The following is a 23454-nucleotide window of genomic DNA, read 5'->3' as shown; positions in this document are numbered from 1 at the left end:
CCTCCCCCTCCTCCTCCTCCTCCTCCTCCTCGCTCTGGCTGCCTGCCCGCCCGGCGCCGCGTTTATACGGCCGGCAGCCAAGCCTCCCGGGCCTGATTGGAGATCCCGGCAGGCGTCTACGCCCTGCGCCGCCGGCGCCGCTCCGGGGGCTGCCCCGCTCCCGCTTCCCCATCCCGCTGCGGAGCCGGCTCGGCCCCGTGTCCCGCGACGCTCCGGCCGGCCCCGCGGCTTTGCGAATCCCAGCTGCCGCCAGCTCCCCCCGGAGCGCCTGCGCTCCTGGCAATGTCCCTGAGCTGGCTCGGCTCCTCCGGCATGCGGGGATTTCAGGGCACCGGGGGCGGCATTCCCCTCGGGAACGATGCTGTCCGAGGGAGGCTGGATCCGTCCGCCAGCCCCGGATGGCTGGCGCACTGCTTGCTCCTAGCCGTGGAAATGCCGCATGTGCCCGGGGCCAGCCCTGGAGCTCCTTGGGGAGTGCTGGGTTTTCAGGGGGGAAAAATGAGGAAAAAGCTTATTTTTGTCTGTTTTGAGGGTTTCCTTCCAAAGCTTTCACTTTGAACTTGCAGTTCATTTAGAAATGTGAAAAAACTGTTAAAGACAACCTCATCTATCTTTGGGAAGGGGCTCCAAGACGCGAATGAAGGTTCGATGGACAGGGATCGGAGCGCAGGTCGGAGGCGAAGCTCTGCCTTGCTTGCGCAGAGAGGGAAAACTCGAGCCTCAGTTTTAGTCTAAGGCCGCGGCCACCTGGGCGGCGTCTGTGCAAGAAGCCTTAACGCCTTTCCCCGGCGTCCCGCGAGGCCCCGGGAAGGACCCAAACCTGGCCGGCTCCAAGCGGAGCCGGGAGTCGCCCTCTCCCATCGTGCCAGGTTTTCCATGAGCATCCGCCTTGCAGCCCTTCTCTGTGTTTCAAACTCTGGGCGTTCCCGTTTTCTGCACAAATTCCCCTTCTCCACCTAAATAAAACACCCGGAAATATGCACAGGCGTCTCCAGCACGTGATAAAGAAAATAGTCAGCTCCGTGGCTGATTTCGGAGCCGGCTGATCCTCGCGTGGATCCCTCCTCACCCGCCTTTAGCGCCGTGGCCGCTGCCGTTGCAAAGGCGGCATCCAGGAGGGGGAAGGTTGCGATCGTGCAACAGCCCCGTTTCGGAGCCGGGCGCTTCCCCAGCGCCGCGGACGGACGCCGGCAGCTCCGCCTGCCCCCCGAGGGCCTCGGGCTTTTGCGTGTCCGCGGCTGCCCGGGCTCCAGCGCAAGCGTGCGAACGGGAGGCGGCGGAAGGGTTTCCCTGCCTGCCTGCAGCCGGGCTGCTCCCGTCCCTCCGGGGTACCGGCTCGGAGCCGTGAACCTGTCGCGTGTCCTCGCGAGCCCTGCGCGGGGCGGCTCCGCTGCGCCGGGGCTTTGCAGCGACGGCTTCGCCGAAACCCAGCGCTGGCTCCTAGTGCTTCCCCCCGCCCGACCCCTCGTCCGCCCATCCGTCTGTCCGTCCGTCCATCCCAGGCAGCCTGGCTGCAGGGCGCTTTGCCTCGGGTCTCCCTTGGCCCCGTCGCAGCCGTCGCCGTAAGCGCAGCTGCCGGATGGGGGTGGTTCGGGAGCGGGTGCCGGGGGGCCGTGGCGGGCGGGCGGCACGGCTCTGCCTGGGACGTCGCTCCGGGGACGTTCCTCGTGTCCGGCTAAGCTCCCCACAGCTCTCCACGGAAACGTCGGCCGCTTGGCGCAGGGAGGTGCGCTTGGGAAGCATCTTCCTCGGTTTTCGGTGGCTGGCAGAGGGGGCGGTTTCTAATTTGGGCGGAAAACGGGATAGCTTTAAAGTAACTGGCACGGTTCCTCCCCTTGCTTCTGCATTTATTTTCCGGCCCAAGCTGGGAGCCTCTCGCGCTTTGCCTCCAAGCAAAAAATCGGGAACGCGCAGTGCTGTTAAGACTTGCACGTAAGCCCCCGCGCTGGAAATGCTGTCGTCTGCGCTGGGGTTTCCTGGATGTCCATGGCGTTTCCCAGGGACGGGAATGCTGCCGGGCACCTGCTTGCTCCACGGCCCTGGACAGGCCGGCAGCGAGCAGGGCTGTCGCGCCGGGAGGTTTTTCTCGTTTGATTTGGATGTCGGCTGGGTCCCGTTTGGGAAGGGAGCGAAAGCTGGAGCGACGGGGCTGCGCGGGGTGAGAGAAGGAGCCTCAGTCGCCTCCCGCAAGCCTCTCCCGCAGGATGGGAAGTTGTCGGGAGAAGAGGGGGGCGAGGAAGGAGGCAGCAGCTCCTCCTTGTGTCCTGCTTCTGCAAGGTGCCATGAGCCGCGGCGGCTCCGATTCGCCCTGCGCAGGCCAAAGTCCGTGGGAAATGCAGCCCCTCGCGGCCAAACTCCCCAAACAGCCCTAAAAGAGCCTTAATAGGGTGTTCGGCAAGTGCAGCCCACGGATCCAGCCCGCTCGTACGGGCTGTCGGCTGCGCTCCGCTTGGCTGCGTCCCGGAGCTCCTGCTGGCGCTGGCAGCCGCGTGTGGCCTGAGAGAGGCCCAACAAACTCGTGACGGGAGCAGCATCCGTAGGATTGTGCCTGCCCTGCTGGTCTCGCAGCAAGGCCCCAAGTGTCCGGATTTAACAACAGTGACACCGGTGGGATCCTAGTTCCTTTCTGGGCATCGTGATGGGGAGGAAATGTAATTGTCCACGCGGTGTTTTGTTTCCTTTTAATAGCATAATGAACTAAAAAAAATAAAATAAAGTAAAGCAAAGCCCAGGCTGCTACGGGAAGAGTCACTTGAAGAAATTCTCTGCCAAACACTCGGAGCATCAGGGGCTGCTGTCTGCAGCGCGTCTCCCGTTCCCGGCTCTGACACTTGACAAAAGCCAGCATAGAAATCGGGGCTGTAAAGCCCGAGCCCTCGGCCGGTGGGAGGCCATTCGGCTCTTCTGCATTTCATGTATACATATACGTGTGTGTGTATATATATATGTGCATATATACATAGAATGTATATGTATTCCTTTGATCCATCAAAATGCTTGATGCCTTTGGAGCCAGACGCTGATCCGGGGCACCCAGATCAGATACCAAGCAGACACGGAGCTATTTCACCAAAAAGGAAATAGCAACAGGGACCCTAAAGGACTTGCCAGGATTTAGAGGGGGGGGGACTCGCTGTCAGAGGTTAAACCCTGGGAGCCGCAGTGCTTGGACCACTAGGCAATATCCTTTCCGGGTTATCGGTTAGTGTTAAGATGGATTTCCGTTTTTTGCTTTGGATCAGATTCTGGGGCTCAGATGCAAATTGTGGCTGGGAAAAGTCAAACCAGTAAGGGAGGAACGATGAGAGAGGGAAAGTGCACGTTTTCACCAATTTTTTTTTTTAATTGTAAATAATAGTAATAATAAGGACACAAATGAAAAACGGTGCTGGGAAGATATTAAGAAATATAAACCAGAAATGCATCTCAAAAGATTAAAGAGGAACTCTAAGCATTAAATAGAGTATTCATAAAAAAAGTAAAGGCACAGTGATGTGCGCAGACCCTGGTCTCCAGTCGTCCTTAGGAAGAGCAGCAGCGCTCACAGCTTCCCGATCGCCGCACGCTGGCGTCCCGACGGAGCAAACCCTTGGTGGGAGCGGGAAGGGCCGGACTCCGGATCGGTTGTGCTCACGTAAATAAGCGCCTGCAGTCATTCGGTCCCCAAAGCCGCAGCGAGGACGGGCGAGCGGCCCGGAGGGGACACGCGGGGGGCGTCTGACCGCCCGGGGATCCGACCCCTCGGTGCCGTCCCGGCTCCCGCGGCCGCTCACCAAGCCCTGATCCCTGCTTGCACCACGGCTTGCAAGCGCGTGGGCTGGTTGGGGGCCGCGCTGGCCGCACCGAAGCTCCCACTGGCGGCAGGTGCCGAGGGCGCCCCGGCGTAGCCGTAAGCAGCGCCGTAGGGGCCGCAGCTATAGGCGCCAAAGTAGCCGCTATAGGCATAAGGGCCGGCGGCGAGGCCGTACGGGGCCGGGTACGGCGGGGAGCCCCCCAGGCAGCGCCTGCCGTCCCGCACCAGCACGGGCACGGCCACCCTCCGCGGGGGCAGCGGGCGGGCAGCCAGCTCCAGGGACTTGTCCTGCCTTTGCCTCTTGCACTTGTACCGCCTGTTCTGGAACCAGATTTTCACCTGCGTGGAGGTGAGCTCGAGCAGGCCGGCGAGCTGCTCCCGCTCCGGAGCGGAGAGGTATCTCTGCTGCTTAAACCGCCTTTCCAGCTCAAACACCTGAGCTTGGGAAAACAAGATCCTGGGTTTTCGCCGCTGCCGCGGCTTGGGAGGGCTGCAGGGGTCGGCTTTGGTGTCGTCCGCCTCGAAGGAGCCGGCGATCAGGCGTTTTCCTGCAGGGAGAAAAACCCAAAGCAAAGTGAGACCCAACCCGTCCCCAGGGAAGGTGCAGTTTTGAAGGAGGAATCAAGCTGGGAATGGGGCTCCTCGGGAATAAGATGAAGGGGGGGGGGGGTATCTATTTCCCAAATTTAATATGAGCGTTCACGTGTGGTTTAATGGAAATTCAAGAAAATTTCCCCTTTTTTGGATGGAATTAGAAACCTGCCTGTTGTGTGAATTTTGGACAAAGCCTCATTTTGGGCGTTCCGAGTGAAGCTGGTGCCGCAGCGGGGGCAGCTCCAGCCCCGAGGGGCACGGGGGGAGCGGGGTACGCCGTGGCCGCAGGTTGGAGCCTCCCCAAGCACAAATCCCCCCCGGGGCTGCAGGAGCTTCTCCGGCAGGATCTTCCTCCAGCGCCCCAGGAAAGGGGAATCTCGCAGCTCTCTGATTTTAAGCGGGGCCGGAGCAACGACGGGGCTGCGGATGAAGGCGGGCAGCTGTCAGACCCGCGGGGAGAGGCGGAGCGGGGCTATTTTCGTTGCCGTTTCGCTCCGTTTCGTGCTCCCCGGGCTGCTCTTCCCCCGCCGCGGGGAGCGGGGCCGCGCCGCACCGGCAGCTCCGCGGCGCCTTCCCACGGCAGCACCGCGGGGCCGCCGCGACTCGTCCGCGCTCGGCGCTGGGAGGCTCCGGCGGCGCCGCTCGGGCTCCCGCGGGGCGCGGTGCCTCCCGCCCCGGCCGCGGCAGTTTGCAGTTTGCGGAGCATCGAGTTAGCACTTTGCGGCATCGAAAGCGGTGGCGATTTTTCGGCTTCGGCAGAAGAAACCGTCCCGGCGCTGGCGGTGCGCATCGCGGGGCGAGGAGCAAACGCTAGTCCGAGGTGGGGGGCAGCACCCCGCACACAGGTCTGATAGCCGACAGCAAACATTATATATATATATATATATATATATATATTCATACTCTTATAGTATGGTTTAGTCCGGCGCTCGTTAGCGCGAGGTGGGAAACGGGCGCTTGCGCTGCTCCAAACGGAGGGGCACCGGGGACCGCGGGGAAGGGATGGGAAAGGAAGGGAAGGGATGGGAAAGGAAGGGATGCGGCAGCTGCTCCGCAGCCCGCGGTGCTGGAGGGCCGGGGGTAGTAAAACGCCCCCAACAAAATACCGCCCCGGAAAAAAAGAGCCGGAGGGGGGAAAAAAAGACGCTTTCCCATCGCGAGCAGCGAGAAAATAAACTCCGCCGAGATCCGCCGCGCTCGGCTGCGGGCCGGTCCCTGCCGCCGCCGCCGCCGGTCACTTACGCGCCTGCGGCTCTTCGCCCCCGCCGCGGCCCCGCTCCGCGCCGCGCCGCGCATCGCCGGCGGGGCCCGGCCGCCGCAGGCTGAGGATGTCCCGGACGGAGAAGGGGGTGGGCAGCATGGCCGGGCCCGGGCCCGGGGCTGCGCGCTCGGGGCGCCGCTGCCGCCTCTGCCCGCCCGGCTGCCGCCCGCCCGGCAGGCACCACCCCGGCCCCGGGGGGGGGGGCGGCGAGGGGCCGCTGCGCTGCGCCGGGGGTGCGGACACCCGCCGAGGCTCCGCCGGGCCGGGAGGCAGCCAGCCCCCTCGCCCCGCCGCCTCCGTATTGCCAAAACAAGGGGAAGCTGGAGGAGGGGGCGGGGGGGGGGGGATTTGGGCTAAGCCGCAATAAAACACATCGCGTCGATTTTAGCCTCCATTAAGGTCACATTAGCGAGCGGCGCTGGGAGATAAGCGCTGATAAGGCGCAGACCACCTAGCTCCTGCCCCGAGCCCCGGGGCGGCCGGGGGGAGCCGCTCGCTGCCCCCCCGACGGCGGCGGCCGCCCCGGGCTCCCTCCCGCGGCCCCGCCGGGCTTATCGGGGCGCAGCGAGCGGCTCTCGCCATTAAAATTCCAGGCGGGTGTTTGCTGATAGCCCTGACAGAGCCGAGCTAGTTTTTGTCTGCGTTGGGTCGGCATCTGCCGTGCCACCGAAATAGCCAAACCGGACTATTAGGGGAGGCTGAATAAATAAACTGCCCCAGCGCAGGCAAGGAAATGAGGGGCTGAGATGGGAGGGAAAATAAATACAGTGGCTGGGGGAGAAAAGTGCTCTCGGTCGGTCACTATTTCTGCTCAATGTGCAGGTTTATTCCCACCCTCTGCTTTCCGTGTTGCTGGTGTCGGAGGTATTGCTGCCTGCGGGAAATCCCTGCCAAAGCGTTGGCATCACGGCGCATTAGTTTTGAGAGCAAACTACAACTGTTTGCAATTGCTGGAAACGCTGAGGTCGCCTTCCACGCGAAGGTCTTGTGCTGGGCCTGGAGACGCCGCTTCTGGGCCGGCGCTGCGGTGCCACGTCTAAACGGCCTGTTTGGGCCTCAAAACACCCGAAGGCGAGGGCGAGCGGGCAGCAACGTTACCCCTTCACCGCTGACGGCAGGAAGCGCCAAGGCAAAACGCCCGGTGCGGCGGTGCCCGCGCCATCCCGCACCCAGCCGGGGCAGCGTCCGGCTCAGCCGCAGACTCTGCTGAAACCTGTGGATTGCTGCCGCGGAGGCCGCAGCCGAGCGTCGCAGGGGCTCAGCCGAGCCGAGCTGCCGCTCGCGTCCCGCAGCCCCAGGGCGGCGCAGCTTTCGGCAGCAGCAGGCCCCGGGGCGGGGGGGGCGTCTGGGGAAAAGACTGAGCAGATCTGTCATAAACGGTCATAAATCATCTGCTGCTTTTTGACTGGCAAGTTAATTTTATTACAGCTACCCAGGGACGTTACTACTCTTGCTAACAAGGTTAGGTGAAATCAGGAGAAAGCTGCTGGTAACCCCGTCGGTCACTGCAAGCGGAGGGTTTCTGCGGCAGTGGAGCGGCTGCATCTCTGACGTATCCGGTTTCCCGGCTGTCACCGGCGCTCCAGCAAAGCCCGGCGGTGCTGTCGGAGGAGCCTCCAGCCCCCCGGAGGTGCGTCTGCCGGCTGGGGAACACTTGCCGTGACGGCCATCCCAAGCCGTCCCCAGTCCCCGCAAGCCCTCGCTCCAGCCTTGGCGCCCGGCCCAGAAACGGTCCGTCTGGAAACGCTTCTCCCTCTCCGAGCCCTTTAAGAGGAGAGTTTGCAGATGCCTGCTGGAACTGCAGCTGCACTTGAACGGGTCACCCGCCACCTTCCTCTTCCTCCTCCCAGCTGCTTTCCAGCTTCCCGGTTACTTTACAGCTCCCGTCCCCACAGAGCTCGCTCGCGACCGCGGCCGGCTCTTCTCCGCCGTGCCGGGGCCACCGGGAGCCCCGCAGCCGGGATGCCCTGGGGAAGGGGCAGAGCTGGTGGCCACGTTGCGGGACGGCCATGTTGCAGGGCCGCGGGGGCGTCCCGGGCACGGCGGCGCCAAGGCCGGGCCGGGGCTCCGGTCGGCAGGTGGCACAAGAGCCGTGGCTGAGCCGAGCACGGCTCGCGCAGGCAGCGGAGCCTGCTGGAAAAAAAAGGGGGAAAGAAAAGAAAAAAGAAAGGAAGCAGCTTACCCTGCAGCTTGCTTAAGTTCAGCCGGGACCTTTGCACTGGCGCAAACCTGGTGGAAAAAACAGCAGGGCGCCGGTTTGGGGCACTGCCGCCCCGCGCTGCTGGCACGGCCGGGCGCTCGGCGCCTCCATCCCTGCCTGCTCCCACCCTGCTCCGGCTGCAACCCGCGGTCCCGCGCGCCGTGCAGCCTCGGTGGCAGCGGGACATACGCGGCGAGCGCTGCCCGAGTGTTATTTATTATTGCTTTTGACAGCCTCGGTTAAGTGGGCGGACGGGGCCTGGCAGCGCCGCTTGGGTTCGCTCTGTGCTTTGGAACGACCGAGCGCCTTACCACATGTGTTTGTTTTGCGTTGCGTTTTGTTTTGCTTTTTTTCCTCTTTTTATTTGGAGACATTTATTTAAATTGAAGAAAGAGCACTTGGGAACGGGGCCAAAAAGCGACTTAAAATATCTGCGCTAAAAAAGTGCCTAGAACAAGGAGAATTGCTTAATTTTCCCGCTGATGTCACCCGGGGATGCTGCGCGTTGCAATTCTAGGCATGACGCTGTTTAAACAAAGCGCGGCCTCAAATAATTCACAGGGCAGGGGGAAACACATCATGCTTTATCAGCTATTGCATGTCAGAGGTTTCCTACTTGTCAGCCTACCCGCCCTGAAAATATATAAACTGGCTGTGAGCAACTTCCTGAGGCCGAGCCCCGAGCCCTGGGGAACAGGCTGAAATACGTGATAAAGTGGTCGGAAGGCAACTCGCAAAGGCTGTTTGGTGTTCGCGTTTGTGGCGTTCGCTTTGGAATTTTATTTTATTTTTTTAACTCATGATTAATGATATAACCATCAGTTCCAAGGGTGATCTGTGTAATTTTCCACTTTCAGCTAAAAAGCTGCCAAAAGGAAGAGCCTCCTTAAAAACGCCGGCGCGGGGACGTGTGCTGGGGCCTGCTGGGCGGGCACGTCCCGCGCCGCACCGCGCCGTGCCGTGCTGTGCCGCCTTCTCGCCCGCGAGCAGCGCGCCTGCCGCCCCGGGGGCGAGGTTACCCACCCGGCAGGGACGTGGCGAGGCCGCTCGACGGCTCGCGCAGCGGCGCCGGAGCGAGCCCGCGGTGCCCCTTGCTGCGCCGACGCTCTGCTGAGACCGTCCCGGCTTCGGTGCATGTCAGGCGCCCCGATGTGGTCGCTGCTGGTTTCCGCAGATGCAAAGCTCCCAGTATTTACTTCTGCGTTTCACGGTTTTCAGGGGCTGTTCCTGCGCCGGAGCGCGGTTCGGCTCCGGCCACCCTCCGGCCCCCGCCGTCGCCGCAGCTGCCAGGCAGGTGCAACGGGTGCAGCGGGGCTCGTGCAAACTCGTCCGCGCGCACAAGCGCTTCGGAGAAGGAATCGGGGTGGAGGAGCGACAAACCCGGGAAAACCCGCCTGCTTCTCCCGTATTGGTTAGGTTATTTCCGTTATTTTTTTCGTTTCAATCTTTGGCGCTCGGGTCGCGTCGCCCCCCCGGGGGCTCTGCTCCGCGCCGTTGCTGCAGGAATAAATGCACATTTAGGGAAAGCTCAGAGGGTCGTTTCCCACGTAATTAGCCACGAGGGTGAACTTTAATACCACCGGCAGCCCAGGCGCACGCGAGCCGTAGACAGCGGATAAAAGCGATTCTGAGACACACATGCGAAGCAGTTAAGCAAACAAATCTGTAGACAAAGATTTTTAAGTCCTCCCGGAGTAACCGCTAGAATTAATTATCGGCACAGCAATAAAAATAAATAGCTGTGCCGAATCGTGCGCTTTCTGCGCGTTCGTGCTGTCCCAACTCCCCAGCTGGGCGCAAGCTTGCGCTGCCGTGCGACTGCCCGAGCCGGGCGCCGCTTCCCGGCCCGGCCGCTGGCGCCTGGCGCAGCAGCCCGGCCAGAGGAGAGCAGTGATTTGTTTCGTAGCAAAAATGCTCCGAGCGGAGACAAAAAAAATAACCCCGAAGACAAGTCAAAGGACCCAGCTGGCGTTTTCTCCCGGACTGGGAATGGAGGGACCCCCGGTTTCCGTAAAACGCTTTGCCTTTCCGTACCTGTTCGCTGGCCGGGCTCGGCAGCGGGTGCCTGGGTGTGGGGCCGCCGGACAGCCCGGAGGTGCGTTCACCTCTCTGAAAATAATGACGTATTTCACCCCGGGTTATACAGGTTTTGCTAGTTTTTCCGGCTGTCATCTAGCGCGTATTATGTGCAGTATTTGGTGCTCAAGCGCGGCGGAAGGGGCTTTGCGGCCCCCCACGGCCTGCCGGGATCCGCGGCTTCGGCTCGGCTTTCCGGAGGAGGAACCCGGCTTTGAGAAATAGCAGTTTGCGTGTCGGGAGCTCGGTGAGGAAAAGCCGGCTTCCCGGGGAAGCGGGGATTTGCTGCAAGGCCGGATTTTGCGCGCCTGCCTCGTGCCACTAACACCTCGCCGAGCCCGCGGGAAGCGCGCCGGACCCCGCAGCCGGGCCTCGCAGCGGGAGGGTTTCAAATAGTGTATCCCCCCCCCCAAAATAAATAAATACCCGGCAGCGTCACTGGGGCCAGGTGCCTCACACGAGCTGTACGACCGGCTCGACCGTGTCCGCGCGGCTCCGCGGGCCGCAGCTGAGACCGCCGCACTTCGTAACGCCGCCCCGGCGGCAGCCTCCCCCCCGTGCCGCTTTTCCTCGCTTTTCCCGTCCGGCCGGGCCGGCTGGGAGAAACCGCTGCCGATTCAGCCCCTTTGAACCTGTGTTGTATTTTTAGCATCCTATTCCGATTTTTTTCTTTGCTTTTGTTTTTTTTAGCTTCGTCCCTGTTCCCGGTCACAGCGGCTGAATCACGGCGGCGAAGACAATGTCCTTTATTATAGCGTGGAGGGTTTTTTTTGTTTTTTTCTGCTTTTTGTTTTTCGGAGCCCGCAGGAGGCAGGAAGCGCCGGCTGTTCCCAAATTTCGCTGCCAGCCGCTCCGTGCCGCGGCACTGGAAGTGGCCACGCTGCCCTCGCGGGCGCGCGCACACACTCCGGCCTCGGCACGGCCGAGCAGCAGGAAGGGTGAGGGCCAGGAAAAGCCCAAAGGATTTTTTCCCCTTGTTTAGTAATGAAACTTCAAAAAAACCAAACCCCCAAACCCCTTCAGACGAGCCCCAACAGCAGCGCGGGGTTTCCTCAATGCAGCTGTCTCGTTAATCTTTATTCTTTCCTTCTCTTAAACAAGTCTTGCTCCCCGATGATGGGGAACGCAGCTTTTTAAGTTTTGCAATAGCTTTTGAAGCAATAAGGCTGAGTTAGTCTGCTAGTCATCTTCTGGTGATTAATGTACTTTTTTCCGATCTCCCACTAGAAATTAGAGCTATCCTGAATGAAGCATAAAGGCACATTTCCACGCGCATCAAAGTCAAAAATCGAGATGCTTTCTCTTCCCTGCAATGCTGTTACAGGTGCCATCATTAAAAAAAATGCTTCTGCCTTAATTTTACTACCAGTAAAGTGTAAATTATATCTCATTTAGACTATGAAAGTGAGGCACTGCAAGAAATGTATTAGCGTGGGGCTTTGCAGCTACTCTCGGATGCCGTGGGGCCGGGATCAGCGGTGTTGGTCGGGTCAGACACGTCCAGAGGATTAATTCTGGCTGGAAGAAGCACTACTCAGCGCGGCGGTGCAGGTGCCAGAAGGCAACGTCGGGCATCATTCACTCCATACTTACCCCCTTTCTCTTTTTCTTTAAGCGTCACTGGTGACCAGGGTCAGGAGAAGACCGCTGTGCGGGATGAACCTCCGGCTTCGCATCTGCTGCGCGGCAGGATTTAAACCCGAGATATTCAGCACCCAGAGCAGACGGAAAAGTTAGGACGCCGGGACGAAGGTGAGTGCAGAACACCTCACTTGTTGGTAGCACCGTGATCAGCAGGGGCAGCACGGTTCAATGAAAGAGTCAGACACAAAAAACCTTAAATTTGACATTTTATTTCATTGCAGAAGAAAATCCAACATAGGCTTCATTATGTTATGCATCTTTAATTATAAAAATAAGCAAAGAAAATAACTTGCATCTTTCTCATTACTATGATATGTTTCAAATAACCTTTATATGAACACACTGAGCTTTAAAAATGTAATTTAAACAATAAATAATGACATATACCAGATATGCTCACTGTTTATTCCAGTACTCAGCAAAAAACAAAAAAACCAAACTCTCTCCCCCCTCTAGGTATCTTTAAATTATAAATACATAATGCAAATTTATAATGGCACAAAACATCTAAAGTGCAAACAAATCACAATGAGAATCATGCAAACATTTCTAGAGAAGCCCCTCCCCGCCCCCGAGAGAAATCGTTTTGCAGTGAACGCAAGATTAAAAAAATAAAGCATTAGAGATTAAATAAAACGTGAAATAGCTGGACTTTAATATTGAGAATCGTTGCCCGTCCGCAGGGGGGTCGCGCCCGCCTAATCCAACCACCTAGGACCGGGTGTCCTTGCTAGGCCGGGCAGCGCCGCTGCCCTCTGCTCGCTAGGGACAGCAGCGCCTCGGGCTCCGTGGTGAGAGCTGGGCTTTGGATGTGATGGATGTGTGCTTGTGGCTTCCTTACTCTTTTAGCATAGAAGGAAAAAGAAAAGCGACATAAAGCAGCAGCTCACAACCCCCGCGGCGCCGCTGGGGCTCGGCGCGGCGCGGGGCGCTCGGCGCGTCCCGGCTCCCGCCAGCACAGGCTGCGTTTACCCCTGATACCGGAGCAAATCTAACCAGGGGAAACGCTTTTCCCGATCCTCTTCCCACCCATGTTAAGGGGAAAGAAAAAGGTTAAATTCCCACTGGAACAGAAAATTAATTACGACAAGCCGAAGAGACAGGGGTTGGGGCGGCCGAACCCTTCCCCCTCGCCCCGTCGGACTCGATATACCTGACTGTGAATGAAGAACGAGCTACACTATTGCGCCTTGCTTGCTCTGGACTGCGCGATTCAGAGTATTTAAACAAAACAAAACAAAAAAACCCCGAAAACCTCTACCGTCAGCAACATTTTTTGCCGCTTACAATTTTATGACAGCACTTTTGGGCTACATTTAATGAAGACAGCAATATTAGAAATGCTGCCACTGCATCTGGTTTCAATGTATTAGCAGCAAGTTATTGTTTAAAGGCTTTGTGGTTTAAAAAAAAAAGAAAAGTTATATTGCTTTAGATTTTGAAAAGAAAAATAGATCCCTCCTTTATTAGCTCCCTACCTAGTCGAGCAGGAGTCGCCCGCTCGGCAGCCGGCCGCGAGCAGGTCGGGTCGGCGCACGGCACGGCCTGGCCGATCGCGTGCCGCGACGCGGCTCGGCTCGGCTCCCCGGAGCCCGGCCGCGCTGCCGTGCGGGAGGCGCTCGCTGCGGGGCACGCGAGGAGGGGCAGGCGCCTGCCCCACGCGCCCCCCGAAAGACGGGCACAGCCTCTCGCGTTCGGGGTTTGAGACCGCTCCGGCGTTTCTCCTGCCTTTCCCCGGCAATCGCCTTTCTAAAGGGCTCTTCCCCGCGGCGGCAGCCCTGCGCTCCCGGAGCGCTCGTCCGTCGGCGTTCGCTAGCTCTGCCCCGGGAGCGCTACGGCCTCGCGGCCGCTCGCGGCCCGCGTTACCTATGAGAAGAGGCTTGTTTCTGGCCCTGTCCGAATCGTTTCTGTCTCAAACGTCTCTCTTCCGTTATAAAAAGGCCACAAAGTAGAATGTGAACTTTCGAATATGACAGAGATACTGTTTCCAGGAAAAAAAAATAGCTAACTTACAAAACTAAGTTTATGCAATAAAGTTATTATATTCTGCTCCTTTTAAGCAGACTCTCGTGGAATTTATGTACAGTACATGACAGATTTTAAAACTATTTATACCACAGTTAGCGCAAGACCTTTAATACTCTAGTCTTAAGAAAGGGTTTGTTTTTTGTTAGGTTTCTTTTAAAGCTTTAGACAGTTAAATACAGTACATAGATGTTAGCTTTTAAATACAATGCAAGATTATGCAACCTTCTGACTAGCTTTAACTATAGACCAGCACCTCCTTTAATGATTTCCACAGTACAAAATGCTCCTCTGCTGATCTGGTGGTGGTGGTGGTGGGAGGGGGGGTTGTTTTAGCTCATTTTGCACTGTGGTGCCAGGTCACGGTAACTAGAACCATCCACAGCTAGCGAGTTTGGTAAATTAACCAGCTAGGGGAGCCGTGTTGGAAGGGTTAGGACTGTATGACACTAAGAGACCAGGAATATGACATTCATATTCGTCCATGGCCAGCACAGATTCATAACACGAATTCCATTGCCATCTTCAGGATGTGCAATAGTTGTTAGTGCATCTATTGTCGCCTACCAGCTTTCTACGAGGGAGAATAAAGAAGCTATTCTCCGTGGTGCCAAATCTCCAGACTTCAATGGTGTTAGCGCTACAGTACGTTTAGGGTTTGGTGTCTGAAGGCCTGACTACTGTATGGTTATATTTAAGACTAAGATTGTTTTGGATATATTTTTGTGGGGGAAAAGAAAAAGAGATGGAGACACTTTGACGGCGGGAAAGCTGAGACACTGAACACAGATCCATGCAAAAGTTTGTTCGAGAGGAATAGAAAATATCAATGACTAAATCTAAAACCAGTTCCTAGTTGTTATTAAAACTAGCTACAGTACACTTGGTTTGGGTGCATTACTCTTCTAGAAGAGAGACATCAGCTTTGGTAGCGCTTAGCATCCCTTACACACCCATTGGCGCGCCCCGGCGGGGTTACGCACTTTCGGAAGAGGTGCGCTTGGCATGGGCCGGGACGGACCCCTCACCTCGGAGGTTCCTGAAGTAGAGTTTTAGCTTCTGAGGCTCAGTGATACGTCTCCTGGTGAAGTCCGCTCGCGGGTGGGCTTGAGAGCAGTGGTCCGTCTGCAGCAGGTGGAAGAGGCTTGCCATGTTGGGTCCAATCTTCTCCATCAAGCTGTCCTTGATGGTGTTGACAGTCTCTTCATCACATTCCAATAAGCTTCTCACTAGCTTGTTGTAATACCTGTGCAAGAGTTACCAGCTGTTATTCAATGCATCTGCCAGCAAGACCAAAGAAACAAAGGAAGAGCTGATCCTGAGCCCGGAGAACCACCAAAAGTTTGAGAAAATCAGAACTGTTAAGTTATTTATGGGGTGTTTGAGATTGATTTCACCATACACAACTTGCGTATTCTCATTGCACCTAACAGATGCCTTCGTCTTGGAGATGCTGCGCCCCGATGAATTCGTGACATGTTGAAGGAACATAACCTGGCAAACTTCTGCTTTAGTCGTCTTAAGCGAGCAGCTGCCCCATCTAGGGGCATGACTTATTTTGATGGCTAGAAGCATGACTTATTTTGATGTCACACTGATGGAGCGGGAAGCAGATAACAGCGAGTAGCTAAGTCGAGGCAGTAGCTGGCTTAAGGGGGCGTTTTACTCTCAGCTAAGCAAGCAGGGTTTCTAGAGCTGTAGGAAGAAAAAGAGTTTTGCTGCATCTTTTTCCAAGACAGGCAGACACTGCCCATCCTCAGGCAGGATAACAGACTCAGACCACTGGTCTAAGCCGGTACGACCTTTCCTACAAAGGGATCCGCAATCCCTGTACTTCTCAGTACTTCCAAGGAGATTTGGCAGCATCCCCTTCCTCCCGCCCTCCGCTTTCGTGCACAGCCTTTAGAACGGGATCGGAGGAGGAAGAAGCTGGCTCAGGGCAAGCCTGAGAGCCCGACAGATGCACGTATTCACTGGGGACAGATTCGGAGGACATACAGTCAGTTGTCACTTCCAACAAGCTGACCATGCATTAAATTACAGCGAGGACCTTATGCTCCCCCTGCTCTGCGCCTGCCGGCTCCGCAGCCGGCTGCCGCGTTTTCACCTCCCCGCAGGCCTCGAGCGCGCTTCCCTCGCTCCAGGAGGGAGCCAGGAAATTGTGCTGATCTGTTTCCCCAGCTCGGCTTGAATCAAGCGGAGAACAGTGCTCCGAAGAGCGATCCTCCCCTGGGCTACGGCGCCAGCGGCACAGCTCCGTGCGCACGGAGAGCGGAGCTGGGCGAGCGCGACCATCCCGGACCAGCAAAGCGGTGAGAACAGCTTCCTAACGGGGAGAAAGCTGGGAGAAGAGGAGTAGTTCCACATCTGCTGGACTACTGCTGCCTGCAACTTCTGGGAACTTATTTTAAGTCTTTAAGGTCATCGTGACATTTTTCCATAGGCGCACAGAAGAGAGTAACCTGTGGGAGGAGGAGGGGAAGGAAGAGGGAAATGAGAGTTTGCATTCAAACTCCTTTCCGAACTCTCGGCTCTGGCCTTTACAGCAGTCTGCGGAGGTCAGGTGAGGTTAAGGTTTCTGCTGCACTTAAAAGTAAAAAAAAGCCTGGGTGTTGGCACGCTGGAGCCCGGTGCAGCCCGGCACTGCTAATACTGAGGTTTGAAGCATGCACACGGGATGATGATGAACACATCTGTGCAAGCCATGCATCCAGCTGAATCAGCCTGCCTCTAACAAGACTCTGGAAACATTCAGATGCTGAGCTGGGCTGGCTGCAGCTACTTCGCAGAAACGTAGCATGTTGGTTTTCACAGTTGTAAGTGCAGTCTGACTGCTCGCTAACCTCTTGCGGTAGCTAGACTAAGAGCAAAAGCAAAAAGCCTTTCCTTCTGCACCGCTCCTGCCACGAGATTAAATCGCAGGAAGATGCTATGACCTTTAACTACTTCCCCTCAGAGTCGCAGGCCAAGTGGCACATTCTTATTCTGCGGCTATGTTGGGACAGGGGCTGGGAAAGCAGGATGCTTTAGGAGACCTTAACGTAAACTATTAGCTGGGAAATCCTGCTGCTTTTGTTACTCAACATGTCATAATATCCTCTGGCTTGGACGCGAGCCGGCGGCCGTGGGGGAGGAGGGGCCGTCGCCGCCACCGCCGCCGCCTCGCGCGCCAGCCGCCCCGGCTCAGGCCCGCGCGCTCGCGGGCACCGTCCCGAACACGCGTGACGGCGCCCGCAGCCTCCCCGGCGCGGGGGTCCGTGCGCCCCCAGCGCTCCCGCAGCCGCCCCAGGGGCTGCCGGATTGTGCAGCCAGCTCGGTACGTCTTCTTGACCTGGGGGAAGCTATACGGCGACAAGGAGCCTGTCTAGACCCAGCCTCCGGGGGGGAAGGGGGAAAACGGCAGGGTTTTACTCCCATCACACTAAGAGAGTGATCTGCGCACAGGTGTCGCCAGGCCAAGGAGGACGGACGGAGGCTGTGGCTTGCTCGCGAGCCCTCGGGGGAGAGCGCCGGCAAACCTCTCCCACATCAGCTTGGGAAGAGGGGGAAGGACAGAGGGAGAAAAGCCCAGTTTCAGCCCCGGATTTGATGGGGGATGAGTTCACTTACACAGCAGCTCCTTCCTTGCTTACAGGAATTGCCTTCCCACAGGCGCAAGTTTCTGGGTATAATAGTCTGCAGCAGAGTTTTCTGTCATAAATTCATGCTGGTCAGAGATGCAACCTCTATGCATCTCCGGCAGCCCCACACCAGGAAAAGTCTGTAGGGTTCAGAGGCTTCGAGAGTTAAGCTGGTCAAACAGCTTCCTCAGAGGAGCTCTAGCGCTCGCCGCAGCCAGCCAACATGCTAAATTGCAGCTTGGTCTGGTTGCACTCAATTTCTAGAGCATATTTACTCAAACTGTTCGAAAAGATCCCTTTTATCCCAATCACAAGACTCAGCACTGATTGTTCCAGGATTTAGAGGAAGAAATCTCTGCCCTGCAGCGTGACTGCGCAGACTGCAGCAGCTCCCTGAAGCCTCCCTCTCTGCCTTGTCCTTGCAGGGGGGACAGCAAGGCAGGGCACCTCCGGGCTCAGAGGAAGGCACCAGGCAACAGTGCGGCTTGCCCATTTCTGCAGGCAGCCTTTGCTATCGAAAAAGAAACAGGGGTGAAAACAACCCCAGAAGAGATTGTTAAGAACACCCGATTCTCCCTAGAAATATGAAATCCTACTGGACTGTGACAGAGTAAGGTTGTAGAGGAGCCTGTGAGCTGGTTCCCTTTTTCAAGCCCTCCTAGGTCTTTGTGTTACCACAGTGAGTCACAGAGCAAGGTCTCAGGTACTAGGTGCCAAATAAACAGAAAAAAGGACACAGCCCTAGTCTGAAGAAGAGAATGAAGTTGTAAAAGCTTGAGAAGCTCTTAAGGGGTCTATATTACCAAGACGCTATCCTAGTCAAAATGGTTTGATATTTAAAAGCTCTATTTAGCATTATATTGCATTCAAGCTAAAAGAACTATTCTATTTAAACAAACTCCAGGCTACGAAGTAATGCATGTCTAGTTAATTTTACGTTTCTTCCCTGGAGGTGTTTATGAGAGTATTTACCAGAGAGAGAATCAGAAGAATGCTGGTAAAACTTAACAAGAATTTGAAGAGGCAGAGCGTATTATTTAGGCTAAGCTATATTAGGGCTTGCAAGAAGTTGGACAACTCACTTCCTTTCATTTCTTTCTTTGTGCTTCACATTTTTTGCATTTGCTATCTTTTGGCTCTGGAAAGCCCCACGTACCTGTTTGAGAACTGATTTGGAAGCTGGACAACTTCGGTGATTGCTTCGGGGTTCCGTTTCGCGATGCCACACATGTCCAGCTTGCTGTAACACTCCTCCTGCACTTCCGAGATCATTCTTTGGAAAGTGGAGCACCTCCGGATGGCAAGGAAAACCTTGGATGTAACTCCATTTGCAATGCACTTCAAGCTTTCTTTCACAAAAGCTTTTCCCTGGAAACAGAAAAAAAAAAAATTGCAACACAGTGCACAGAAAATAAGGTATTATCAGATGTGCTGCTGTGGCTGGCTGCTGCTATTCGACCTGCTGGAGGTCACTTACCAAGCACGACAGCCAACTGGCCCCTAAACGCTCGTGCACAGTTATATGCACAGCAGCAGTCAGCAGTTTTCGTTGGGATGCACGCCGTCCGGAGAGAGAGAGAGAGCAGTTAGCTCCTGTTCCCAAAGGGTTTAAGCAATGGAAATCTTTGCGGGAACAGGCCTACAAGTGCCAGCATCACAGATGGGCCAATTCTGCCCTCCGTGAGGGGGCTGAACCACCCACTGCATCCTGGGGATTTAGCACAGCTGGTCTTCTGGATCTCAAGATGTTTTAAGTGCTTTCAAGTTTGTCTCCAGGGGCGAGAGTGAAGGGAACAAGGTGGCGTGCTCATTTTGGGAAGAAAGTATGAAGAAAAAAGAAAGTACGCAGAGCCAGTCCTCTGATACTATCCTATTTATTCTGCTGCGAGCGCCTGCAGCTCCAGAGAGGCTGATCTGGCTGTGCATTCCCAGGCCCGGAGACTTCCAATTCAAATCGCATGCCTGTGCCAGGTCACACAGTCAGAAGACTTACTTTGTTAGAAGAACGTTTATATTTCCTCCTGAAGAGGAAACTTAGCTCTCCGCCCCACAAAATGTTCCCTGCCAAGTCCTCACACATAGCATACAGTATGTGGAAAATGTACTGTAGAAAGTATCCCTGAAGGATGCATTATGTGGCCAAAAAACCAAAACCATGGCTCACAGGAGTATCTAAGCGGCAGCAAGGGCTGTAAGAAGCTAAGGGTTAAGGCTGCACAGAGCTCACCTTCATGAGACCAGAGAAATTACGGCTTCAATTCAGCAAAGCATTTAAGCACGTGTTTTAGTGCCCCAGGACGTGCAAAAGTGCTTTGCTGAATCGGGGCATGAAAAGGAAGCTCTAAAAGAGAGAGATTATACTTGTCCCATTGATGTTTGCACGGTACCTGAGTGTCGAATTTAGCAGCGCTGTACAGGAAGGACTTGCAGATGTCGTACATGCCATCGGTGTCGCACGTGGAGTTCTCCAGGCAGGCGAAAGCGCCGCAGCCCACCTGCAGGGCACTGTTCAGGCAGCGAACCACCTCGGCTGCAGAGAGAGGCACGGGTTACGCGTGCAGCGCTCCCCTCCGCGCGGGGCGGCGCAGCCCACGCCGTAAAGCCCGACTTTAACGCGTACGCCGAGTCCTGCCCAGCTGCGGGTGAGCGGCAGCGCTCCTGCTCCTCGGGGGCTGGAGGCAGAGGGAAGGAGGAGAGGCCAGCGGCACTGCTAAAGCGAGTCATTAACTTGAGTCATGCAACAGATCACTGGCAAATCCAGGAGCAGAAGCGCTAACGGTGAAACCTAGCTGTTGGAGTCAGCTACGTACCGATTAAGAGAGAGGCGGCACCCGATAGCCTTTGGCTACATGGGGCTTTGCAGGCCCATCTCAACCCCCTTATGACTGTGCGCTTTCACAGCCTTATCCTTATTCAGAGGTCCTTTAAGGAAGCCAGAAGTAATGAAGCCGGACCCGTGAAGAGCTCCGGCCGGTGAGCTCTGCTCTAAAGCCTTAGACCGCGGGAAGGGCAGAGTGGTTTGCCAGCCTCCAGCTTGCAAACGGCATTTGAAGATGAGACTGGGTTGATGGCGATTGCCGCTAAGCTCGCGTGAGATTTGCAGTTATTCTGAGGAAGACCTGCTTTTGCTAGTGTTGGAGGTGTTTGGGTTATTCCAGAAAAGGAAAAGTATCTAGAAATAAGATTTTAGTTTGCATGTTAGTTATTAGCACTACAAAGGAGTTAAATGAGTAGCTTGCTGCTAAATACTACCATGGTACCAGCATTTTGCAAGCATAGCCGAGAAAGGTCATACTGCCAGAGATTTTCAAAGAGAAGGGACACTCAGCCAGAGAAAGTTAAGGTAATGGAGATGACCATGTATAATTAAAATCACTGAGGCAGTAGTTAGTCTGAACAGGAGGGTATCATGTCATCCCATCTTTTTGAGTGCAGATACTATGCGTTTTAACAATGAATCAGCAGTATTGCCGCACTACTGCCCTGAAGTTAGCAGGGATTAACCTTTTTTGGTAAGCTGAACATCTGTCCCCGTATGTGTCTGTGCAAGGCATATTCATTACTTTTGCAGATCATGTTACGAGACATTCTTTAGGAAGAAATGCAAACCCAGTGTCTCGCAGCAAGGTACGAGCTGTGGGAAAAGTGAGGATTTGCATTTAGCCAAAGAGGACACACCTTATTAAGAACTAAGTCTTAGCCTAGAGACGTATCTTATAACTAGGATCTTTACGGAAAAGAAAAAAAAATTCACCCCCTCCTCCCCCTGCCATGCTCCGCTGTTGCTTACGTGCCCGAAGGGAGAAATATTTGGTAAGATCATCCTCTCCCCGGTTCATAACCTCACCATCACACAAGTCATTTCCATAATTATGTTTCCACAGGTTCAAATCATAACTTTGCTTTCAGCAGACTTAGTATGCATTAAGCTTTTATTGTTTTAGGCACAGTGCAAGAGTGAGACCCTATGTTTCTATAGCAACCAAATACAAAAGGAAATTGAGCAAACACCCTAGTATAATGCTGCAGAGCCTTGCAGAGCTAAAATAAGACATCTGTTAATGAGCTCCAAATTAGAGACCTAATATCTTTTCAGTATACGAGGAGACAGATTTTTGATTTCCATTGTTGAAGACAATGTGTCCAACTTATCTAAGCATCTACAGCGCACGGAGTAGAGACATCCAGCGCCGACTTGCCAGCAATTTTTTTTGTCCATTGTAAAAGCGAGTTTGCTAAATGCCACAATCATATTTTTATGGTACCATCTAACTGATAGCAATCAGCTTCGGAAAATAAATGTTAGCAGTGGACAGTTTCTAGGTTACTGCATTCTTCCAAGTGGCATCTCTCTCGCCCCCCTCTCTGAGCATACAGATGTTTGGCAGAACAATGGTTCAATCAAATTTCCAAGGATTTTATCAACTTCCTCGTAAGCAAGGAATTTAACACCAAAGTATAATTGCAACGGGAGAAGAAAGAGATGCATGCAAGCAGGGCAAACAAAAAAAAGAAGAAAGTGCATGGAACTCATTTAGGAGATGGGGGAGGAGGAGGGAGCAGGGATCACATCCTGCGAGCAGCTCGCCCGCTGCTCCCCTAGCCCGCTCCCGAAACGAGGGGGCTTCTCTCGCTCCGCACCGATACGCTCCCGAACCGGCCCCGTGAATCGGTACTCGTGCCTACCAGCCGCCAAGTTTATAAGCGAAAAAAAAGCGGCAAGCGGCGGCACGGCGAGGGGAGGGCGGCGGGCGCGGGGCCGGGCCGGGCGCGCGGCGTTACCTGAGTTCTGGGCTGCGACCCGGGCTTTCCGGGGGCTCACAGAGTCATTCTGCTCGGCCTCGTAGGACGCGGACGCACCGATCACCAGCAGCAGCAGCAGCAGCAGCAGCAGCGCGGACTTTAGGAGCATTCTCTGACAAGTTTCCGCTAAGTGTGGGGTTTTGGGTGGGTTTGGTTGGGGTTTTTTTTTTTTGGTGTGTGTGTGTGTGTGTGTGCGCGTGTGTGTGTGCGTGTGCGTCTCCTCGCTCCCACTTCGGCTCGAGCAAAGACGTGGATCCGGACGGGCGCTGGCGGCGAGCGACGAGTGTGCCGGGCTGGGGAAGCGCTGGCGGCCGCTCTGCCGGCCCCGCTGGCTGCCGCTCGCTCGCTCGCTCGCTCGCTGGGGGACCGGCCGCGAGCCCGGGGCTTTTATAGCCGGCCTTATCGGTCCCCCCGCGGGCTGCGGAGCCAATCCGGAGGCGCCGGGCACAGCCAATGGCAGACTGGACTCATTCAAGCCCCAGAAAACTGCAACTTCACAGGAAGAATATTTTCCAGCCAATTAAAAGTACCTGCCAAACAACAATAACAGAAACGTTAATCGCTGGCGCGGCCGGGGGGGGGGGGGGGGGGTGAGGGGGGGGGGGGCTTCCTACTGCTGATGGAGCTCGAGCTCAGCCCCAAACCTCTCCCCCCCCCCCCCCCCCGTCACCTGCCCTTTAAGAACAGGCATTTTCCCAGGCATTTAGCAGGGTTGCATCAGCCCCGAAGGAGGGAAGGGCAGTTTCTCCCAGCAGGTACGGGGGGGCTTGGGGACGTGCAGCCGGGGCAGCCGACACGCAACACCCCCCCCTCCCCCCCCCCGGTGCCCACACCCGTGCCCCGGGTGCTGAGCCCCGGCACGCGCCTCCCTCCTCTTCCTCGCGCGACCACGTTCGCAGCGTTGTGCATGCACGCCTCGTACGCCGGCGCAGCCTCGCTTTTACTGCTTCAAAGTCAAGCTCAAGAAAACATTTCTAGGTTGTTTCCCCCCCCCCCCCAACTTGCTTTGCAGACTTCATAAGGGAAGGGGGGGGGCAGAGGCACCCTAATGCTCGATCTGATCTTCATTTTAATATGCACATAATGAGGATTAACACACGGGAGGACTGATTTTCCTGTATACCAGAGACAACTTAAGGCTCCGAGTATTTAAGGGATGAAGGCATAAGCAGGACTGTTACGTCTTAGCGCTGAAATGAAAGCAGGACGGCGCATGGAGAAAGAAGATATACAGATAAAAAGTTACAAATTCCCGCAGTTTAGAGTAAGTCAGACTTAGATATCAAATATTACTGATCAGGGAGATGAGATGATAGCTCCCCTTGGATCTTGAGCATCTGGTTAATTCTGATCTGAGCCATCGCCACAATCTTTTCTGTAGGACAAACACTATCATCGTCTCCGTGATGCAGGACAGGGAAATGGAGCTCACACCATA

The 23454-nt window shown here is 55.8% G+C and overlaps 2 protein-coding genes across 3 annotated transcripts; both read right to left on the bottom strand.

The window, feature by feature from the left end:
• Positions 1-3397: 3397 nt before the first annotated feature.
• NKX2-6 (NK2 homeobox 6) lies at positions 3398-5747 on the bottom strand. The gene is made up of 2 exons (XM_067312424.1): positions 5630-5747; positions 3398-4341 (listed from the first exon to the last, which is right to left on the bottom strand). Exons 1-2 carry the CDS (start codon positions 5745-5747, stop codon positions 3770-3772), a joined length of 690 nt encoding a protein of 229 aa, XP_067168525.1. The 3' UTR covers positions 3398-3769.
• Positions 5748-12358: 6611 nt separating this feature from the next.
• On the bottom strand, positions 12359-22212 carry STC1 (stanniocalcin 1). Of its 2 annotated transcripts, XM_067312345.1 has the most exons (5): positions 21996-22212; positions 19601-19743; positions 18370-18581; positions 14622-14839; positions 12359-12410 (listed from the first exon to the last, which is right to left on the bottom strand). In XM_067312345.1, the coding sequence occupies exons 1-5, from the start codon at positions 22123-22125 to the stop codon at positions 12406-12408; spliced, it is 708 nt and encodes a 235-aa protein (XP_067168446.1). In that variant the 5' UTR covers positions 22126-22212; the 3' UTR covers positions 12359-12405. The 2 variants fall into 2 exon arrangements, with proteins under 2 accessions (XP_067168446.1, XP_067168445.1); XM_067312344.1 differs by lacking the exon at positions 12359-12410 and having other exon boundaries at positions 14569-14839.
• Positions 22213-23454: the final 1242 nt, after the last annotated feature.

The sequence above is a fragment of the Apteryx mantelli genome, chromosome 29 (genome assembly GCF_036417845.1).
Source record: "Apteryx mantelli isolate bAptMan1 chromosome 29, bAptMan1.hap1, whole genome shotgun sequence".
Classification (NCBI taxonomy): domain Eukaryota; kingdom Metazoa; phylum Chordata; class Aves; order Apterygiformes; family Apterygidae; genus Apteryx; species Apteryx mantelli.
This window is presented reverse-complemented; position numbering and strand designations above follow the sequence as displayed.

What these genes read in the sequence shown, in the direction of transcription:
- NKX2-6 (XM_067312424.1), bottom strand. Translation starts at nt 5,747, where the DNA reads ATGCTGCCCACCCCCTTCTCCGTCCGGGACATCCTCAGCCTGCGGCGG. An exon ending in GGGCGAAGAGCCGCAGGCGC is followed by an intron (nt 4,342 to 5,629) that starts GTAAGTGACCGG and finishes TTCTCCCTGCAG; the next exon opens with GAAAACGCCTGATCGCCGGC.
- STC1 (XM_067312344.1), bottom strand. Translation starts at nt 22,125, where the DNA reads ATGCTCCTAAAGTCCGCGCTGCTGCTGCTGCTGCTGCTGCTGCTGGTG. An exon ending in CTGCTAAATTCGACACTCAG is followed by an intron (nt 18,582 to 19,600) that starts GTACCGTGCAAA and finishes TTCTGTTTCCAG; the next exon opens with GGAAAAGCTTTTGTGAAAGA. An exon ending in CCAAATCAGTTCTCAAACAG is followed by an intron (nt 14,840 to 18,369) that starts GTACGTGGGGCT and finishes ACTCTTGCACAG; the next exon opens with GTATTACAACAAGCTAGTGA.